Here is a 10,377-nt window from a genome sequence, read left to right as displayed (position 1 = left end):
AAAAAACGTATTGATTAGCTGAATGTAATCCTTATTTGGGTTTTCCCGAAGAAATTTTTACATGGGGTCGATGTGTTTGTTGGTTTAACAGAAAAATCCCACAAGAAAATCCCTCAGCACAAGCGGAGGGCCTTTGGAAATTCAATACTTAAAAGCACCGGCTTCATTCGCATAATGCGACGATACTCGTAAGGCGTCGTTGGTTCGCATTGTCTGACAAGACAATGTGTAACTTCCGCAAGCGATATGTTCTTAATTATTGATGGGGTGCTCCTAATGTAGTACCACGATCGGCTGATAAGGTGTCAGCACAGTTGATAAAACATTCAACCACCGTCACGTGTTTTTCATTATCAACGTGAGCAAAACACCGCCAGCACCTTCGCGATTAAACCCGTAATAGTCGCGGCAATTTTACTCCGTTGGCAACAGCAAATCGCAGATAGTTGTCGGTACGATGGCCCAATTGCCAATGTTTACGTCTTCGTCTTCGCAATCGTCGTGCAATGGCTCCATTTATCGATTATCGCATCTGTCTGCTGATTAAATGCCACGAATGCTCTTTTCTTTCGGCAGCTTCCTCAAACTAAAACGGCACCGTCAGCAGAGCGTGTTTTGTTGTGTTGTTCAGTCAGCGTCAGCGACTAAAAATACCATTTAGAAACACACCCCAACAAGTCGCGATCGAAAGCGATCGTTGCTCTGCCATGGGCCGAGACAGGAAGTGCACATTCCGTGGCCACACGACGATATCAACAACCGCGCGCGTCTCGCGTGGGTTGTTTGGCACGAGACGGGTGGATCCTGCTCCCGAAGTCACGTGATGATCCCCCACACGCCGGTCGCCTAAACCGGTACCACGGAGCTAAGCATTGACCTGCGTATTCCGGTCGCCCGTTAGGTGATTTAAATTTTCATGATCAGATTGGTGGCAAGGAATTTCTCGACATCACGCTGCGGACCATTAGATGCTCAATCATCAGACAAGATGTAATCGGTGTGTAAAGTACAAGAGTCCAACCAGCGATAAAGCTGGCGGCTTTGGTGAGATCTGCCCGGACAGAAGACAAGCAAGAAGCTGGTTACTTCGCAACCTATATATTTCGTGACCCCGAACGTCACGAAATGGCATTATTTCGTTGCGAAAGGGGCGACCTTCGAAGGTTATTGGATCGATTGCCTCCCTCGAGTCCTATATGGCATTTGGGTATCCTTGGGGCATTGGCAAAAAAAACTGTCTCCTTTGAGAGTCGTTGGAGAATACGTTGCATGTTGGTTGATATGAAAGGGGGACTCGGGAGATAATACTCACCTATCTGTTTGTAGTTTGCGTGCGTTTGTTCGACACAAAACCAGCCTTCTTTGTGCAGGAAACTGCTTCAAGAAAACGCGTTCACTAGATCGAACCCAACCGAATGTGGAGTGCTTAGAAACAACAGGCTGTAAATGATGGTGTACGACTACAAAGAACTACTCTTTCTTGCCGCTGCTTCAACAACGCTACGTATTTTTCACTACGGTCGCTGTCCGATAAAAGTGACGTGTCATCCGTCGAACAAGGGGCTCTCCGAATATCAGCACATTCCGAGCGATTTGCTTTGAAGGTCCTTTGCTCTGGGAAACGCACGAAAACCGGACACACACGCACGCAGTTCCACACCCGCGCGAAAAGGGTTGCGGGCTCACGAGTTGCGCTTGCAACGAACAACAATTGCGAACAACTGATCTGATTCTTGTGACTCGTCCTTCGGCTTCGAACGTCAATACGAGGGGTGTTCCAAAATATTTGCGACATTTGTATTTTCGCGAGCTTTATCCGATTTTCCTTTCCACAGTCAACATTTCGAATACGTCCGTGCTCATAATTTCATTTTTCACAAAAAATTAGAGAAAGATTCTGTGCCTCCTTTATTTCGGAGTGGAGCAAAATCGACGATGAGCCAAAACACGTCCAAGCAAAACGGCTGTAAAAAATTGACTAATTATTCAAAATAGCCGAGCTTTTCACCATAAGTCACTAACATGTGTAGCAACCTAATGCCATAAAAAATGGGATATACGTAGCCCGCGGAAATTCAAAAGTTGCAAAAATTTTTTAACAGCCCATGTATTTACGTTTTTTGTCACTGCCAGTGGGTTTGAGTTTACAGGGTCGGGTTCAGTACTGCACACCGAAACGAACGAATCTAGCGGAATATATGAAAATCAGCCGCACGGAAGAAGATCCTTGATTGATCCTTGTTCCTCGCGATTAGATCATGGAGGGAAAAGATAAAAGGTGGTAATTCCGGAGGTTTCGATGCTGAAGGCTCGCTCAGCTGACATTCAGTGTGCACCCGGGTTTAGAGCGAGGGCTGGTCAGCTGCTGATGAAGCTGTCAAATCCCAGTCGTTTCTTCGGATCTGGTCGGTTATGTTGTGTTTCGGCGGCGATTAATCGTTAATTAATCAATGTCCGTGGTGCTAGTAACTGGAATGTGTGCCCCATTTCAATGCCTTCCCTGACCAGAACGTGCGTTATCTGTTTGTTATGTTGAGTGTGGTCGGTATTGTTCAGTTTGAAAGGCGACAAGAAGTCGACGGTGTCTGAGATTGTCGAGAGTCGCGGGAGAAAAAAAACGCGAACGCGAACGCGAATCCAACCCAAACACACACCTTCATCGGCTAGTGTTTTCGCAACAGCCCCAAAAACTCGCATCGATTGGCCGCGAGTGTGCAGTGGCGCACCTATGTGTTGGTTGCTCACGCAAAGATCGAACGGACGACGATAGTTGTGCCACTGCCACAGTGGTGTTGTGGGCCCACGCGCGCTCGTGCGTCATCTCCCCCCGGGGCTCGCGATTTAATTCGCTCTCCACACCGTTGTGCAGTGGTCAGCCGCCGCGAGTCACACGCGATGAGGAAGACCGTTGTGTGAGATTAATTGCCCCTTGCGCCGTTTCACGGGTCAACGACGGCGGCGGTGGGCTCGACACGGTTTTGTGAATAATTTCTCCAAATCGTCCACGGCGAGGCTCGGACGCGGCGGCCAGGTCACGCCTCGTCGTCTTGGTGCGGTATTTCCGGGTCGAAGATAAAACCGTCAATCCCAAGGACCGAACGGCATCAGAATGACGAACATGCGACCACCGAGCAAAAACGTGCTGCTGAAAGTGGTCATTCTCGGTGCGTAGCACGGAATTGGCCACCCGACCCGCGAGCGACCCAGTTCTAATGCCTGTCCGTCTGTCTCTCTCGCAGGTGACGGGAATGTCGGCAAAAGCTGCCTCATGAACCGCTTCGTTTCGAACTACTTCGATGCGCACAGTTTTCACACGATCGGCGTCGAGTTCCTCAACAAAGACTTACAAGTGGACCAGGAACGCTACACGCTGCAGGTAAGTACGGGCGGGTCGGGTGGCCAACGGCGGGAGGGGGATAATTGAACAAACGCGATGACATCGCGGCTACATCGCGGGTTTGGCGGTCGGAGTCGATGGATTCGACTGCAGCAGCAGTGGACACACCAACACGGTGAAGCTTATCGCGTTTTTGTGTGCGTCCTCCGGTCCCCACATTGTTTTGTTACCATCCGTGGAGACACACATATTTGGTTGGCCTGGCCGTTTCCGTGTGGGAGCACCAGATGTTCAAACATACTCCGTTTACCTACGACGGAGCGGATTTCGATTGTGCGATGCACGAAAATGGTGAAACACTGGAGACGAGTAGAGCGAGTTAATGTTTAATTTAATGCTTATTGCCTGATACATCAGGTACGCGGCTTAAAATTCTATCCATTAGAAACATGAGGATGTTAAAAAGCAATGAACAGACCATAGACAGGTGTGCCAACTTCCGTTTCGGACGTTCTTCCCGTCCGTGAGACATGTCGTGGCAATAAAATCGTCTGCAGAGAGGAAACAGAAGAACGTTAAAAGGCCGTCTTGCCGTGGCGTGTTGAAGCCCCATTAAACTGCTGGACACCGTCGTCTTCGTCGTCATGCCTCTTCTGCGCTGGCTCCAGAATGGCTCCTTCTCGTGATTGAACAAACAAAACACGGTTCAAAAACTGTGTCCCAACCAAGGCGGGGTGAAACTTTGTTTAACCGCAAAATTCCACCCGCGAAGCACCATGTTTTGCTTTTTTGGGGAGGATGTAAACTATTTCGAACGGTAAACAACGCCGCGCTTTGCCTATTGATTAGTACACGGCCGCGGGGCTCGTCGGTTAGCAACGCCCAAGCACCGTTTTCTTGCACCCGGACAGATAAGTCGAAAATTTTGTTTATTACTCACCCGACTTGGAGGGCAGCTCTTTTTTATTTAGCACCTTTTTGCACGTTTGCAGATTCCATTAGTGACGGAACGCGAAACCGCGGAATGCCTTTCCCGTTTGAGCGTGAAGATTTAATAATAGAAAAAATATATAAACTCACTAGAAACATCTGACCGTTCGGTGACTCGTTTCCAGATCTGGGATACGGCCGGCCAGGAGCGATTTCGGGCCCTGCGGACACCGTTCTACCGCGGCACCGACATCTGTCTGCTGACGTACGCGATCGACGATCGGCAGAGCTTCAAAACGTTGGCCAGCTGGCGCGACGAGTTTCTCCGGTACTACGACGTCAACCCGGAGCGCTTCCCGTTCATCGTGGTCGGCACCAAGAGCGATCTGGCCGCTACCGGGCACCGGCAGGTGACGGCCGAAGAGGTAACCCACTGGTGCCAGGAGCATCACGTGGCCGCCTTCATCGAAACGTCGGCCAAAACGTCCGACAATGTGGCCACCGCGTTTGCGCTGGCCGTGCAGCAGTGGAAAAAGCTCGAACGGTGCACCGAGCGCGAACTGCGCGCCCAAGGCCACGACACTATCGATCTGATGAAGAGCGTAAACTTGAGCGCAAACCGAAATCGGTTCTGCTGCGTCGGCGGGAACGCTGGACGACCCGCGGCCACCGAACAGGACGATGATGACTATCCGAATTGAGCGATAAGCGAGCCGTACCGCGTTCGTTCGCTTGCATATGTGATAAGAGATCGGGGTTCCTCCGCAAAACGGTGGGATGAAGATGGACGGGAATCGGCGATCGCGATCGCGATAGTTAGGTGATTAGAATTTTTCCCCAAAACGCCACACCGTATTGCACAAAAATTGAAAATGAAAAGAACGAGGTTTCAAGGTTGTCGGCGAGAATTTGCAGCGCTGGTCGTCACTCTGACTGCCGGACCCCCGGAGTGGTGAACATGCATGAAGGTGACCACGCAGATGTAAAAATGTGTTTCCGCTTCATTGCACACGCGCTTGTGATCCACGCCCGTGGCCAGACACACAATCGCCGTGATTGTTCTCTCGGACAGTGCGAAATGGGTCGCTTGGAAGAGTCGGCTGCCCAGGGACAAACGCGAACACAGATGCGTCCGTTCGTTTGCGCTTGATATGCTGTTCGTAATCGAACAAGAAATCGTTGTTTTATAGTTATTTTTTGTCCAAAACACGCTAAATTACGAGCAATATTACGTGCGAGCAACTTTGCTTCAGGCTATCCTTTCGTCGCACTCAGAGTGCTCAGAGTTTTTCGAGTTTTTTTTGCAATATTTCGTACCTGACCAACGCATTTACGCTCGATGCGCATCGAATACGCAGCTATCATGCAAAGGTACACGCATTGGGAAGCGTACTCCAAAACCCTCTTCCGAACCCACGTTACACAAGACGAACACTCAGCCAGCGCCGCTCAGTGCATTCCACTTGCAACCGGCGTTGCGGCATCGAGATTTTAATATTAATGGTTCGTGAAAGGGATTGGCACTTGGATGGGCACCTTTAGGTATAAGATTAATTTAATTTTTCGTCTAAAACGTGTGTTACGACACACTGCGCGTGTTTATTTAAAACCCGAATACACATTCCGCTAAGCGTTGTTTTATACCTTCCAAAACAGAAACAGTTTCATTCCACTAGCTTATCAAAAGATGCACAGTGTTGCCGGCTTTTTGTCGGATGCCGGGCGTTTGGGCACGTCAACTGCCGAAAGGAATTGCCGCAGAGTGAGAGATTGTAGGTGGTAGCTAGGACGATAAAGGGGTCACGTACCTTTTAACTAAGCAAAATGGTTGCGAAGAGTGTGACGCGGAACCGAGAAGACTTGCATATGTAGGCCCAGTATGTGGCCCAGGGGTGGCCCAGGATTGTGAAATGATGGTGCAAACGTAGAGTAGAGCCGAGAAAGGCAGAGAGCGAAGGTGTAGTGTTTGATAAGAGCTATTTTTTAAGCATATTGAACCTCTGCAACACATTCACTTACTTCTACTGATTCATTTGTATAATAAACCAAAGTAAAAAAGTAAATAAAATCGACGTTTTATTTCGGTCAGCTCGGTGAACGGTTTCATTCTAAAAGTCAATAAAAGATTTTAGATTATTCTGAAAGCTTATTTTTATTTGCGTAAATTTATCCGTCGTTAGAATTTTCCTTATTTCCGTTGGAATTGGAAAGAAATGGGGGAGCAAAGTAAGGTAAGTCTCGTAGAAAATGCTCGGAAGAAAATCAGATTCCTTCAGGGAAAACTTTTATTCTCGACCTGTCGCAGAGGTTTTCGCATTTTTGCCACTCCTTAGCCATTCCAGTGTCTTGGCGACGCACGCCGGGAACAGCTAGTTCTACATATTTATATCGATTTCAAGTTTTCATTATTACCTAAAAAGTAACGGAGAAATCAAGGGGACAAAAGAGTAAATATGAGGTAATAAGCTCTACATAAGCTTAAACTTGCACAATTAATGGAAAAGTTAAATTTAACGTTATAATTCCTTTTTCTCTTGCCGCAACGTTGTCTTCGTTATATGCTGTTTTCTATGTTCCACCAAAGACAATGTTTTGTGAGCAATCACTTTTATTGCATTGATTCAAACAAATGCTATTGATTCTTTTTATGAATTTTTGAATGTCGTGATAGTGCAAATGATGCATGGAACGCTTTCCTACAGATTCTACACTTAAACGGCTTTTCACCGGTATGAGTGCGAATATGATTTTTGAAATTGGACAACTGTGCAAACTTGGACGGACAATGCGGACACTGATGATGTTGGTCCTTGTTGTGGATTTTCGTATGATGTGCAAGATTGCTTGAAGACCTGAATGCTTGGTCACATATTTTACACACAAACGGCTTTTCACCGGTATGAGTGCGAATGTGATCGTTTAAGTGGGATAACCGTGGAAACTTGGACGGACAATGCGGACACTGATGATGTTGGTCCTTGTTGTGGATTTTCTTATGTCGAGCCAGATTGCTTAAAGAACTGAATGCTTGATCACATATTTCACACACGAACGGCTTTTCACCGGTATGAGTGCGAATGTGTTGGTTTAAGTTGGATAACTGTGCAAACTTGGACGGACAATGCGGACACTGATGATGTTGGTTCTTGTTGTGAATTTTCGAATGGCTTGATAGTGCAGGTAATGAATGGAACGCTTTTTTACATATTTTACACACAAACGGCTTTTCACCGGTATGAGTGCGAATATGATTTTTGAAATTGGACAACTGTGCAAACTTGGACGGACAATGCGGACACTGATGATGTTGGTCCTTGTTGTGGATTTTCGTATGATGTGCAAGATTGCTTGAAGACCTGAATGCTTGGTCACATATTTTACACACAAACGGCTTTTCACCGGTATGAGTGCGAATGTGATCGTTTAAGTGGGATAACCGTGGAAACTTGGACGGACAATGCGGACACTGATGATGTTGGTCCTTGTTGTGGATTTTCTTATCTCGAGCCAGATTGCTTAAAGAACTGAATGCTTGATCACATATTTCACACACGAACGGCTTTTCACCGGTATGAGTGCGAATGTGTTGGTTTAAGTTGGATAACTGTGCAAACTTGGACGGACAATGCGGACACTGATGATGTTGGTCCTTGTTGTGGATTTTCTTATGTTGTCCCAGATTGCTTAAAGACCTGAATGCTTGGTCACATACTTCACACACAAACGGCTTTTCACCGGTATGAGTGCGAACGTGATTTTTCAATGTGGACAACTGTGCAAACTTGGACGGACAATGCGGACACTGATGATGGTGGTCCTTGTCGTGGATTTTCTTATGGTGTGCCAGATTGCTTGAAGACCTGAATGTTTTGTCACATATTCTACACACATAAGGCTTTTCAAGAGTGTGAGTGTGGATGTGATCCTTTAACTCTGAAGGACGAGCAAATTTCGAAGGGCAATGCGGGCACTTATGATCCTTGTTGTGACACACAGAATGCTTCCGCAGAAGTTGGGATGAACTGAAGGCTCGGACACAGATTTTACACGCATAAGGCATTTCGTCGGTGTGTGTCCGGATGTGAATCTTCAGCTTGCTTGAATTAATATAAGTTGCGGAACAATGAGAGCAATGGTGCTTTTGCTTATTGCGAACTCGTTGATCATTCCGACGTTTATACGAGCGCAACCGACGTAGCGTTTTCTCTTGATCGTTTTTTACGTTTTCGGCCAACATTGAGCTTTTTTCCGGCATCGATGGCAGCAATTCCGTTTCGAATTGATTCAAATGCCGAATCATTAACACACGTGTTGTTTGTCAAAGGGCGATCTTCTAGATCCTGGCAGATCAATTCTGTACGATTAACGCGTTGATCACTCCGACGTTTATACGAGCGCAACCGACGTAGCGTTTTCTCTTGATCGTTTTTACGTTTTCGGCCAACATTGAGCTTTTTTCCGGCATCGATGGCAGCAATTCCGTTTCGAATTGATTCAAATGCCGAATCATTAACACACGTGTTGTTTGTCAAAGGGCGATCTTCTAGATCCTGGCAGATCAATTCTGTACGATTAACGCGTTGATCACTCCGACGTTTATACGAGCGCAACCGACGTAGCGTTTTCTCTTGATCGTTTTTACGTTTTCGGCCAACATTGAGGTGTTTTCCGGCATCGATGGCAGCAATTCCGTTTCGAAATGATTCTGATGCCGAATCATTAATACACGTGTTGGTTGTCACAGAGGAATCTTCTCGGCAGATCAGTTCTGAAGGATTTGTTTGGAGGTTATCCTGTTCATCGACATCTTCATTCTCTAATTTCGCAATTGGATTTTCCTCTGCTTCGAACAAATCATCAGCTTGGTTGCCACAACATTCATGTGTCCCATTTACGTGAGGAACTACGCAACTCCTCTGAACCGCATCGTTCGCTACATCCGGTGCGTTAACTTCAGTTTTGATAGACAATTCTGTGCCAACCGTTTGTTCAGCAGAGTGGCCAAGATGGTCGTTACTGATGTCTGCCTCGTTCTTCACTGTGTTTTGCTTTTCGGTAAATCCATTGACCAGTGCAATGTTTTCGTTGCATCGCCAGCGAAACGTATACATCTTATGCAAGCGTAATTCGCACTTCGTGCACAAAAACGTCGGAACTCCAGGTAATACATCGGCCTGTAAAAATATGAGTTTCATAGAACAGTCTTTCTTGTGGAACAGGTTGAGATGTTTGTTTTAACAATCGTCCTACCTGAAAACCGGTACAATCGAAGAGTAGTTGAAGCTTGTATTGTCCGGATTCGTCGTTCGGTAGGGGCTCTAAATCGTCACACGCCGCCAAGCACCATCGACATGTTTTTGGGGTTCTGGAAAATAATGTGCTGTAATACCTTTCAATATGCATCAAACACCAACTTACTCAACACCATTCTTCTTCTTGTTAAATGCCGAAGCTTTCATTTTCACTGCAATCGTCTATTTCTGTGCAGAGATTTTCTAAATTCGTCCACGTGTAGTTTGTTTACTGTTCTGTGGGGCGTTTTGACAGTTTCGGTTCCGCTTTTACTTTTTGACAGCTTGGTCTAATTTCACAGGTAGTCACGAGCAGTTTATAAACTATAATTGACGGGTAGCTCCGAAGTCACTCAATCTTGTAGGCAATTCAAAATATAATCATCGGCTAAACTCGTTAAAATGGACAGATTTTTAATGAAGCAACACAGAATTGTTGAATGGTTAAAACTGAACGAGTGTCCGACTAATTCAAACAGTAGGTGCGTTTTTACTTATAATATAAATATAGTATAATATAAAATATAAAATACCTCAATTTTGGTCAACCCGGAACAGAAATTAAGGCCAACATAAACACACAGGATTGAGACGAGTGGTTAGCCGACACGCTAGAAAGGCAGATCGAACCTGGAGAACGTCTGGCGAATAATGCGTTATGAATTCCTCGGTTCGGCACCCTTTATTCTATCTTCGGGACTTTTCGATGTTGTTAAAAGGCTAAAATGAGAGATTGTTAATCTTGGTTAATTCCAGTTAAACTCAGATAGTTTTCACGCAATTTGAGCCAAATTCAGCTGGTGCGAGTTCTGCCATGCA

General features: G+C 46.2%; 1 protein-coding gene across 1 annotated transcript; it reads left to right on the top strand.

Moving 5' to 3' along the window:
* Positions 1 to 3,065: 3,065 nt before the first annotated feature.
* LOC128272405 (ras-related protein Rab-9B) lies at positions 3,066 to 4,968 on the top strand. The gene is made up of 3 exons (XM_053010206.1): positions 3,066 to 3,164; positions 3,240 to 3,376; positions 4,453 to 4,968. The coding sequence occupies exons 1-3, from the start codon at positions 3,110 to 3,112 to the stop codon at positions 4,966 to 4,968; spliced, it is 708 nt and encodes a 235-aa protein (XP_052866166.1). The 5' UTR covers positions 3,066 to 3,109.
* The last annotated feature ends 5,409 nt before the right edge of the window (positions 4,969 to 10,377 follow it).

Source organism: Anopheles cruzii, chromosome 3 (assembly GCF_943734635.1).
Source record: "Anopheles cruzii chromosome 3, idAnoCruzAS_RS32_06, whole genome shotgun sequence".
Taxonomy (NCBI): Eukaryota; Metazoa; Arthropoda; class Insecta; order Diptera; family Culicidae; genus Anopheles; species Anopheles cruzii.
This window is presented reverse-complemented; position numbering and strand designations above follow the sequence as displayed.

What these genes read in the sequence shown, in the direction of transcription:
- LOC128272405 (XM_053010206.1), top strand. Translation starts at nt 3,110, where the DNA reads ATGACGAACATGCGACCACCGAGCAAAAACGTGCTGCTGAAAGTGGTC. An exon ending in GCTGAAAGTGGTCATTCTCG is followed by an intron (nt 3,165 to 3,239) that starts GTGCGTAGCACG and finishes TCTCTCTCGCAG; the next exon opens with GTGACGGGAATGTCGGCAAA. An exon ending in AGGAACGCTACACGCTGCAG is followed by an intron (nt 3,377 to 4,452) that starts GTAAGTACGGGC and finishes ACTCGTTTCCAG; the next exon opens with ATCTGGGATACGGCCGGCCA.